Source organism: Myxocyprinus asiaticus, chromosome 25, assembly GCF_019703515.2.
Source record: "Myxocyprinus asiaticus isolate MX2 ecotype Aquarium Trade chromosome 25, UBuf_Myxa_2, whole genome shotgun sequence".
Classification (NCBI taxonomy): Eukaryota; Metazoa; Chordata; class Actinopteri; order Cypriniformes; family Catostomidae; genus Myxocyprinus; species Myxocyprinus asiaticus.
This window is the reverse complement of record NC_059368.1, coordinates 29,652,587-29,664,792: the sequence shown is the minus strand read 5'-3', so window position 1 is coordinate 29,664,792 and position 12,206 is coordinate 29,652,587. Positions and strand designations below refer to the sequence as shown.

The window sequence follows — 12,206 nt, the reverse complement described above, 5'->3', positions numbered from 1 at the left end:
AAATGTGTTGAACAGTTTGTGGTTATAGGTTTGCGTTATTTTATTAAAAGAATCGTTCTGGTCCTGAATGCTGATTGGTTAATGCAGTGTTCCAGCCATGCTAAAATATATGATCTAGTACCAAGCTACGCTGTAAAGCATGATGTGAATACATCCCTGTTCAGCACCAATAGTGGCCAACTATAAACCTTAGTGCTATGTAGGGACTATATTTTCTAGAGGAAGGATAATGAATGTATTTCATACAAACATATTTTAATAAAAATGCGTGTCCTTAATATTTTTACTGTAGGAACACTTTTTAAAACCAATAAGGCTGTGCTTCACTACATGGCCAAAATTAAAAGGACACCCAAACACCACACCCATCCCATACACACTTGTGGAACATTTTCATTTCAAAACCACAAATATTAACAGGGAGTTGGTTTTCCCTTCACTGCTATAACTGTTTTCACTCCTCTTGTCAAGGCTTTCCACTAGATGTTGGAATTTCCCATTTAGACACAAGAACATTAGTGAAATTGGGTGATGGGGCGAATCTTTGTCATGTTGAAACAGAAAAAAGTAGGCCCAATCTACTAAAAATGTTTGACGAAACGAGATTGTATGGCAGTTTGCTTGATTTTACACACCTGCTATTAATTGGTGTTGTGGATGTAGCCAAACCTGTTAATTAAAAGGTAGTGTCCATACAGAGACTTTTGGCCATGTAATTATATTGTGATCATACAGTAGTTTGGAATGGCATACAACTAAACTACTCCAAGGTTATAATAATTTTTGTTTTTTTCCCCGCCTTTTTTCTCCCCAATTTGGAATGCTCAATTCCCAATGTGCTCTAAGTCATAGTTAGCTGGCATAGTGACTCGCCTCAATCCGTGTGGCGGAGGATGAATCTCAGTTGCTTCCACATCTGAGACTGTCAATCCCCGCTTCTTATCACGTGGCTTGTTGAGCGTTACCACGGAGACCTAGCGCGTGTGGAGGCTTCACGCTATTCTCTGCGGCATCCACGCACAACTTACCACGCGCCCCACCGAGAGCAAACCACATTATAGAGACCATGAGGAGGTTGCCCCATGTGACTCTACCCTCCCTAGCAACCGGCCAATTTGGTTGCTTAGGAGACCTGGCTGGAGTCACTCAGCACCCCTGGATTCGAACTCATGACTCCAGGGGTGGTAGTCAGTGTCTTTACTCGCTGAGCTGCCCAGGCCCCCAGGTTATAATATTTTTAAATGTTTTATTTAGTTTTTATTTCTATTTCATTTTAAAATTTTCACGGCTAGTGCATTTTCTATAGGGTGACCAGATTTTGAGTGTCAAACTGGGACACCTGGGGGGTTCGCAATACATGCATATATATAGTATATATACACAATACATACACTGTGTTAAAATATGTAGCTAAACTCAATATAACATCTTTTGGTATGTAACATTTTATTAAATATTTATTGTTTATATGATTTTAACCATATTTTAGATATTTGTAAAATGTACAAATTCAATATAGCCTATTCTATCCATATGTCATATTGCATGTGTAATAATTATATGACTTGTCAGTGCTTGAAATTTCTTGTCAGCTACACACTTTTACACAAAATTTGCAACATTGGAACTTAAAAATTAAAATACAATTCCACATTTATGTGGTTGTACTATCTAAAAAAATACAGCTGTATGAATATGACCTGCAATCTCTTAACACTGTGGCCATGTGAAAGTGAACATTTACAGTGACAGCAAATCATTTCAGTTCCATTTTCACGTGTTGTGCAAATACATAGATCGGCTTCTTTCAGCTTGTTGAACATGCATTTTCATTTGGGCATTTCTAATTTGCATTGGATGATGACAGAGAGCAGCAGAGAGCGCCAAGCGCATGAGTCTTTGTCATGGTAACCAGATAGATTCTGAGTGGATTGCTGCAAAACAAGTATGAAAGTATCGTCAAATCATCGTATGCAATAAAATATCTTCCCTTCCCTGCAATCGATACCAGACACGATACAAAGAAGGACGTTGAGGATATTTAATTTCAAAGAAAAAAAAATCAGTGAGCCAAACAGCTGAAACCGGGACATTATTAATTCTGCCATAGACAGATATGGCAGAAGCAGTCAGAGTAGTATGGGTAATGTGCCATTCCGAACTCACAGACCTGTATTAATGGCTGAAGGAGTTGCAGGCATTCCACTACGTGTAATACCTAGCAATGCCCTTTAGCCGAGACAGTATTCACAAATTAACACGTGAACACCTCTCGGATCTTTTTGCTTAAAGGAATAGTTCAACCAAAAACTAAAATCATGTCATTACTCACCTTATATAACTCCAAACCTATATGACTTACTTTCTTCCACTGGGAACATGACAACAATGCAGGTTGGATGTAAATAAAATCAAATTTCATTCGTTCTTGTATGTTTTGTGACCAGACGTTATGACGTCCAACCTGCATTGTAGACGGAAAATTTGCATATTCGCCATATACTGAATTTATCAATGATTTGATCTGAGAGTGAATTACATCTTAAATTTCAGTCTGTTCATCAAACGAATTGATCGTATGGCTTCAGGAGACTGGAATATAATCTGGAATATAAACTGGAATTGTGGAAAATAGTGTATGAGTCATATCTACTACTTTGACTATGGTATTATGTTGTTTTTATTATGTTTTGTTTTTTCCTTTTTGGATCTTGACAGCCTAGAGTCACTATTCACCTTCATTATATGGCAAAAAGCCATGTAAAGACTTTTTTTTCCCTTTTGTGTGGGTTTGGAGCATCAGAGTGAGTAAATAATATTTAAATTTTTGGTTGAACTCTCTCTTTAAGCATAATAACTGTTTAGGCACTGAATAAACTCAATTTTTGCAGTTAAAGTGGATAGCAAAGTCTCACGCTTGTCCCAGTGCTAATCCTAAAGCCAGGATAGAGCGGTTGCGTGAATGTAGTCCGAATTCTGTGGATGAGATTCATTGTGTCTGTGATGCTGTAAAAGGCTAAAATCCCAGCAAAGAAATCAACATAAACGCCAGTCCTATGAGCACAATGCATTTGGGGAATCTTAGTCTCTTTTCCACTGTGCCAGAACGCATATGTATCCTCAGAGCACACCAGACTCCAGGACTGGGCATTGTGTCCAAATGCACATAGGGTACTCTTTCCTTTCCGGCTGATCTCCTCATAAGACACAGCTATATGCACCGGACCCTTCCCGCTCCACTCTGCCTCGAAGTAACAACGGCCAGACACGCTCTCTCTGCACAGGACTTGGTGATGGATATCAAATCTTTCGGGGTGGTCAAGAACAGATGCATATATCTGTATTTTACTGAATGTCACCTCTCTGCTCTCTGCGCTCACACTGAGGTGTCTGTGAGCTGTGTTTAGGTCTAGAGTCAGAGGACCTGAATCTGAAATGCAAAGACACAAATTGCAGGTAATATTAAGACATGGATGAACTATGCAGTTATTTTATTGCAGACTGTACCGATTTGTTTTGTATATCTGATTGCATGTGTATATGTGTGTCCATATTACTCACATTCCAAAAACTGCTCTCTGACTTTGGGTACAGGGGTTGGAATAAATTTGAGGTTTGTCACTAAAAAGAATAAAAAAAGATAAACAACTATTATAACAGTACATATATCACTAGGTACATATGGATTATTGGTATTTCTTTCATCGGAAATGCCTGTTTGGTTTCAATAATCAAAACTGATCCAAAAGAGGCGAAAACACACTTTAGAGTAAGTCAAAGTAAACACACTCATTCTTTATATATTTATCTATATAAATATATATACTATATATTTCCATTAACTTTTGAAGCTACAAGTAACACATTCAGAATGGGACACTGCTGTCTATTTACTGATTACTGTGCCGTATATATACAAAATACTATTCTTTTTAACTAAACACTATTCTTTCTACTTTTGTGCAAATTAAACTGTTATTTTGCCTTTTTCTTAAATTAGATTTTGTGGAAAAATTAGGGCTTTCAACTGGACACATTAATTCAGTGTGATTAATTATATATATAAAAAATAACACATAGAGGACTTAGAGCACATTGGGAATTGGGCATTCCAAATTGGGGAGAAAAAAGGGGGGGGAAAACTATTATAACCTTGAAGTAGTATAGTTGTATGCCATTCCAAAGATTAACACAATTAATCATGCAATTAATTATCTTCATGTTTTCAGCAGGGGGCTGTAAGCGCAAGTCCATCTGTACAGGTAACAAACCAAATAGAAGAGAGCAAGTTGAGGAAGCGTTCTTCCGTTCAAACACAGCTGGATGGAGTGCAACTCCGAATGCAGGTGTCTCAAGACTTTTTTTTTTTCGAAGTTTCAAACTACGTTTAACTTGATGCAGCGTCCTGAAACGCTGTGTTTATGATGCAACGAAACCAAAGTGAGATGCTCCAAAAGCATCTGACGCATGTATAGACGTATTCTTAGAAAAGCCCTTTTTATAAGTCTACCTTGGAAAGATTGACAAATTTAATCGCAAAATGAATTGCTGTGGACTGTAGACCAATAAGTGTACGTTCAGTGATATGGAAATTAACAATTTATTGCCTTCTAAAGCCACTTTTTGTATTGTAATCAATGATTTGCTCATCTGCCACAATAATGTAATGCATTTAAAGGAATATTCCGGGTTCAGTACAAATTAAGCTCAATCGAAAGCAAAATTATGCATAATGTTGGTTACCACAAAAAGTCATTTCGACTCGTTCCTCCTTTTCTTTAAAAAAAGCAAAAATCTGGGTCACAGTGAGGCACTTACAATGGAAGTTAATTGAGGCCAATTTTTGAACGTTAATATACTCACTGTTTTAAAAGTGTAGCAACAAGACAAACAATATGCGTGTTAACATGATTTAAGTGTGATAAAATCACTTACAAACCTTTTCTGTGTAAAGATAAAGCCAAACTTACAACTTTGTTGCCATGACAATGTAATGTCAACAAACCCTAAAATGACTGAAAAAATTACAATTTAAACAACTTTACAGCTCAAATAATACATGAGTTTTAACAGAATAATTAATGCAAGTGCTTTTATAAAATTATAAGCTTCACATTTTTGCCTTTAAACTCTCCAAAAGAAAAGAAGGGATGAATCGAAATTAGTTTTTGTGGTAATCAACATTATGCCACAAATGCTGCAGATTGATCTTATCTTGTATTGAACACAGAATATTCCTTTAATTAGCTGAATTTATTGTACAGTATAACTTTTATTCATAATTATTTAAATTTGATTATTTATAATTATTTAATCATTATATATTGAATTATTGACAAATATGGATATATGTAATTAATTTGATAAAAAATTTGGATCAATTGACAGCCCTTATAAAAATGTCTTCACTTTCGACAGCCCAATCAAATAAGTCAAGAAAGAGATGTTATAAAATTGTGACCAATAATTGGGTTCATTCATCTGGTGCATTCGGGTGCATTGTATGGGATACAGTATTCTCTGTTGAATACAGCATCCCATGCAAAAGTGCTCTCTGTTGTATACTGCACATTCTGGCAAATTATCCTCTTTACTGTCTGCATACAGAACATTTGCATACTGTGCATGCACCGTATACTGTACATACTGCAGGAAAAGTATGAATTGTAGTTGGTTTGGTAGGACAACTGAAGACCCTTATATCCACCATAAATCCAAATGGTGACTTACCTTTCTTAGATAATTTCTCCAGTTTCTTCTGGCAAAGCTCTTTAATGTCCTCACTCAGATATGTGAGTTTTCTTGACACCATCACGAAAGAAAAGTCTGGATTGACTAGAACTGCAGGAGAGGTCTCCACCCCCAGCAGACTACACAGTGACTCATAACTCTACAGGAAAATAGCAAAATATACTCAGACAGAAATCAAATCACAGAAGAGTTCATAGACAAGTACTTTGTGCAGGTGGCCTGAAACATTGCCATTACCTTCAGGAACTGAGTTTTGTCTTCAAGGTGTGAAAGCATGTCATATTCAGCATCTCTCCTCTTCAGTTCTGCGATCTCCTGCTCTAGTTTCTCCATAAATCCATGTGCCTCGTCTAATTCCGCCTGCTCCTTCGCTTTAATCATCTCTGTCATCTCAGAGCACACCGTCTCAATGGACTGAATCAGCTCAGTAAAGAGCCTCTCTGTGTCCTCCACTGCAGCCTGTGCAGAACTCTGTTTGAGAACATATAACACTTAGCACATAGCACATGCAGAATTTTCTCATTTTCCAGTAGAAAGATCTAAACATCCTTAAAACATGTTGAATTTACATGATAAGCAAAATATATTTTTAAATATGTTTAAAAATTTAATTAAATATGTTTTACCCATTGGCCAGTAGTTATGTGTATATACAGGTGCATCTCAATAAATTAGAATGTCGTGGAAAAGTTCATTTATTTCAGTAATTCAACTCAAATTGTGAAACTCGTGTATTAAATAAATTCAATGCACACAGACTGAAGTAGTTTAAGTCTTTGGTTCTTTTAATTGTGATGATTTTGGCTCACATTTAACAAAAACCCACCAATTCACTATCTCAAAATTAGAATACATCATAAGACCAATAAAAAAAAAACATTTTTAGTGAATTGTTGGCCTTCTGGAAAGTATGTTCATTTACTGTATATGTACTCAATACTTGGTAGGGGCTCCTTTTGCTTTAATTACTGCCTCAATTCGGCGTGGCATGGAGGTGATCAGTTTGTGGCACTGCTGTGGTGGTATGGAAGCCCAGGTTTCTTTGACAGTGGCCTTCAGCTCATCTGCATTTTTTTGGTCTCTTGTTTCTCATTTTCCTCTTGACAATACCTCATAGATTCTCTATGGGGTTCAGGTCTGGTGAGTTTGCTGGCCAGTCAAGCACACCAACACCATGGTCATTTAACCAACTTTTGGTGCTTTTGGCAGTGTGGGCAGGTGCCAAATCCTGCTGGAAAATGAAATCAGCATCTTTAAAAAGCTGGTCAGCAGAAGGAAGGCTGAAGTGCTCCAAAATTTCTTGGTAAACGGGTGCAGTGACTTTGGTTTTCAAAAAACACAATGGACCAACACCAGCAGATGACATTGCACCCCAAATCATCACAGACTGTGGAAACTTAACACTGGACTTCAAGCAACTTGGGCTATGAGCTTCTCCACCCTTCCTCCAGACTCTAGGGCCTTGGTTTCCAAATGAAATACAAAACTTGCTCTCATCTGAAAAGAGGACTTTGGACCAGTGGGCAACAGTCCAGTTCTTCTTCTCCTTAGCCCAGGTAAGACGCCTCTGACGTTGTCTGTGGTTCAGGAGTGGCTTAACAAGAGGAATACCACAACTGTAGCCAAATTCCTTGACATGTCTGTGTGTGGTGGCTCTTGATGCCTTGACCCCAGCCTCAGTCCATTCCTTGTGAAGTTCACCCAAATTCTTGAATCGATTTTGCTGGACAATCATAAGGCTGCAGTTCTCTTGGTTGGTTGTGCATCTTTTTCTTCCACACTTTTTCCTTCCACTCAACTTTCTGTTAACATGCTTGGATACAGCACTCTGTGAACAGCCAGCTTCTTTGGCAATGAATGTTTGTGGCTTACCCTCCTTGTGAAGGGTGTCAATGATTGTCTTCTGGACAACTGTCAGATCAGCAGTCTTCCCCATGATTGTGTAGCCTAGTGAACCAAACTGAGAGACCATTTTGAAGGCTCAGGAAACCTTTGCAGGTGTGTTGAGTTGATTAGCTGATTGGCATGTCAAAATATTCAAATTTTTTGAGATAGTGAATTGGTGGGTTTTTGTTAAATGTGAGCCAAAATCATCACAATTAAAAGAACCAAAGACTTAAACTACTTCAGTCTGTGTGCATTGAATTTATTTAATACACGAGTTTCACAATTTGAGTTGAATTACTGAAATAAATGAACTTTTCCACGACATTCTAATTTATTGAGATGCACCTGTATATATCTTGTTTTAAGTATCAGTCTGACAAAATGTATTGAGGTTTATGCTCAAAGCAGGAAGAAAATTTTCAACGGTGGTTAGAAAAATAAGCTTAATTCGAGAAGATATATTCTCTGAAAAAAGGTCTTGTTATCTTAGACAATTTATTTTACTAAATTTTTCTCAAGTAAATTCATCCTGTTTTAAGGATGTTTAGATAGTTTTACTGAAAAAACAAGACAAAATATTGACTAAGAAAATGATTTTCGCAGTACAATTATAAGTCCAAGAACGTTCAGTAAAAACTTGGAATCTTTTTTCTGATTTAAAAAAAAAAAAATTATGAATCGTTTTAAATTAATTGAATTTAGATTTCATGATGCATCATAATTGTTAGTAAATTATCATTTTCAAAATGAATCGTTGTTAGTGCAAATATTTACACCACTACTTGGGAGTTCTCGACTCACCCTGAGAGAAAGTGTGGCTTCACTCAGCTGCTGTAGCTCTGCCTCGCGCGCCTTTATTACTTGTTGGCATCTCCTTTGTGATTCCTTAAGCTCTTCCTTCAGACATATACATATATAACAAACAAAACAAACAAGTATTTGAAAACATTCAAAATCTTTGGCTTTTAACAGTGTTACAAAGAACTGTAATTTATGCAACAACCACAACATTACCAATCAATATATGAGTAAATGTTAGTGGTAGATTTTTAACTGACTACTCAAACAGCCAGTAGTATTTACAGTACAACCTGTAATTAGTTAACTCAAACGTCCATCCACACAGTCACAGTGACTACATTACAATTACAACCAGCCTCAGCATTTTTGAGTACTTCGGTGCACATTAGGTACAAGTTGAAAGTGCACAGGCTACAGAATGTAATGATTTATATAACATAAACCAAACATTATTACATTATATAGTGCTTAACAATAGATCATTACTTAATGTACAGTACATTCAAAGACTGCCATGCCACAAAACTGATTCATATATTTTCATACATTGGTGGCCAAAAGTTTGGAATAATGTACAGATTTTGCTGTTTCGGTAGGAAATTGGTACTTTAATTCACCAAAGTGGCATTCGGCTGATCACAAAGTATAGTCAGGACATTACTGATGTAAAAAACAGCACCATCACTATTTGAAAAAAGTAATTTTTGATTAAATCTAGACAGGCCCCATTTCCAGCAGCCATCACTCCAACACCTTATTCTTGAGTAATCATGCTAAATTGCTAATTTGGTACTAGAAAATCACTTGCCATTATATCAAACACAGCTGAAAGCTATTTGGTTTGTTAAATGAAGCTTAACATTGTGTTTGTTTTTGAGTTACCACAGTATACAATAGACTGGCATGTCTTAAGGTCAAAATTAGGTCAAAAATGGCAAAAAGAAACAGCTTTCTCTAGAAACTCATCAGTCAATCATTGTTTTGAGGAATGAAGGCTATACAATGCTTGAAATTGCCAAAAAACAGAAGATTTCATACAAAGGTGTACACTACAGTCTTCAAAGACAAAGGACAACTGGCTCTAACAAGGACAGAAAGAGATGTGGAAGGCCAGATGTACAACTAAACAAGAGGATAAGTACATCAGAGTCTCTAGTTTGAGAAATAGACACCTCACATGTCCTCAGCTGACAGCTTCATTGAATTCTACCCGCTCAACACCAGTTTCATGTACAACAGTAAAGAGAAGACTCAGGGATGCAGGCCTTATGGGAAGAATTGCAAAGAAAAAGCCACTTTTGAAACAGAAAAACAAAAAGAAATGGTTAGAGTGGAAACACAGACATTGGACAACAGATAATTGGAAAAGAGTGTTATGGATCTTAACCCCATTGAGCTTTTGTGGGATCAGCTAGACTGTAAGGTGCATGAGAAGTGCCAGACAAGACAGCCACATCTATGGCAAGTGCTACAGGAAGCGTGGGGTGAAATGTCACCTGAGTATCTGGACAAACTGACAGCTAGAATGCCAAGGATCTGCACAGCTGTCATTGCTGCACGTGGAGGATTGTTTGATGAGAACTCTTTGAAGTAGTTTTTTTTTTTTTTTTTTTTTTCAAATTGTAATAGTAATTTTTCATGTTATTAATGTCCTGACTATACATTGTGATCAGTTGAATGCCACTTTGGTGAATAAAAGTACCAATTTCTTTCTTTCCAGAGCAAAATGTGTACATTATTCCAAACTTTTGGCTGCCAGTGTATGCATTCAAATTTTAATTTAAAGAGGTCCCAACAATTATTTGGACACTTACACCACGCTTCAAATTGTATGGATGTCAATGCATTAGAGTGGCATCTGCAAATAAATCATGCTAGACATTTTCTCAGAATTAAGTTCACTTTTCTGAGCCATTTTTGCAACTTATTTCAACTTTTACTGTACCAACTAGTCTCAAGGTCAAGGTTTGTAAAGTTAGTTCCCTTAAAATAGTCTGCTATACTTTTAAAATGTAATTTTGAATAATATATCCATTGTTTTATTATTTAAAATGTGACTAAAACTTTTTGTAAATGTTTGAAATTGTTTTGAATTCATATTTTTGTGTTTTGCTTAAGTGTGCTTGCTCTTTATTTCTTCCACTCTTTTTAATATTTTGTTATCTAATGCAAAGGCATTCATAAATTAAGTGTGGCTTAAAGGGATAGTTCACCCAAAAATGAAAATTCTCTCATAATTTCCTCACCCTCATGCCATTCCAGATGTGTATGATTTTTTTCTACTTTTCTACAAATGAAGATTTTTAGAAGAAAATTTCAGCTCTGCTGGCCCATACTATGAAACTGAATGGGGACTAAAACTTTGAAGCTCCAAAAAGCACATAAAGGCAGCGTGAAGGTAATCCCAATGGTTAAATTCATGTCTTCTGAAGTGCTTTAATCGGTTTTGGGAGAGAACAGACCTTTTTCATTTTACATCTTGTCATTGCCGTCGCATGGTCATATTTTCCAAGCTCGATTACACTTCCTAGTGCTTGATGCATGTGCAGAGCATTAGATAGTGCTAAGAAAGTGTAATCGAGCTTGAAATCATGATTGCTAAGGAGACTGTTGATGTCAAGATTTACAGTGAAAAAGGAATTATATTTTAAACTGTTCTCAAACAAAATTGGTTGGATCGCTTCAAAAGACATGGATTAAACCACTGGAGTTGTATGGATTGCTTTTATGCTGCCTTTATGTGCTTTTTGGAGCTTCAAAGTTCTGGTCACCATTCACTTGCATTGTGAGAGCTGAGATATTTTTCTAAAAATCTTTGTTTGTGTTCTGCAGAAGAAAGAAAAACATGCACATCTGTGATGGCAAGAAGATGAGAAAATGATGACAGCATTATTATTTTGGGGTGAACTATTCCTTTCGGTTTCACAAATACTGTTGGGGCCACTATACTAGATATACTGATCTATTTTAGCATTACACAATGTTTGGTTTATTCAAAAAGGTACCACAAAGTTTTACCATCACATAAAAGTTCAGCTAAGAAGTCAGACGCACCTCACAGAACATGACGAGGTCCTGCTTTTCCTTTGCAATGTCTTCATCTGTCATAACTCCATGTATGGAATGGGAACGGATTCCTGTGTGTCTAAATTTCTCGACAACTTCAGCAAACAGTGTGTTTTTATTGAGCGTAGGTCTTGGAGAGAAGGTCTGTCTGCACTGTGGGCAGCTGCATAGCTTCCTCTGGTTCTTCTGCTCCCAGTAACTCTTAATGCAGTCCATACAGTAGTTGTGTCCACAGGGAATGGTGACAGGCTCTCGCAGAAGTTCCATACAGATGGGACAACTGAACAGCTCCTGGTTGACAAAAATACCTACCTCTTCTTCTGCCATTTTTTACTTCCTGAGTTAAAAATAGAGAGACATACAGTCTGTACAACAGATATGTGTGGAGAGAGCGCGGTGTTTGTTAGTGCCTCTAACTTGAGACTTCATATGAGGGTGTAACAGGAGGAGCCAGTTCATTGTTCATGTGTCATTGTGGGCATGTTTCAGTTGAGCACATGCTTAACAGTGTACAATTCTGTTTTAGTGTTCTTTTTTAATCTTTTTTTTTTTTTTTTCTATTCTACTTCAAGCAATCTCTACTACAAAAAGTAGAAATGCACAGCTTTGAGGATGAAAGCAAAGATTGTAGAATGGTCCAGAACTCCAGGCTTGCAAAGATTATGCTGGTGGTTGTTCCAGAGCATGTCTGTGCATGTCTA

At 36.8% G+C, this 12,206-nt stretch overlaps 1 protein-coding gene across 1 annotated transcript; it reads right to left on the bottom strand.

Moving 5' to 3' along the window:
- Positions 1-1,424: 1,424 nt before the first annotated feature.
- ftr85 (finTRIM family, member 85) lies at positions 1,425-11,882 on the bottom strand. The gene is made up of 6 exons (XM_051654579.1): positions 11,494-11,882; positions 8,440-8,535; positions 5,989-6,222; positions 5,731-5,890; positions 3,562-3,621; positions 1,425-3,430 (listed from the first exon to the last, which is right to left on the bottom strand). The coding sequence occupies exons 1-6, from the start codon at positions 11,830-11,832 to the stop codon at positions 2,892-2,894; spliced, it is 1,428 nt and encodes a 475-aa protein (XP_051510539.1). The 5' UTR covers positions 11,833-11,882; the 3' UTR covers positions 1,425-2,891.
- Positions 11,883-12,206: the final 324 nt, after the last annotated feature.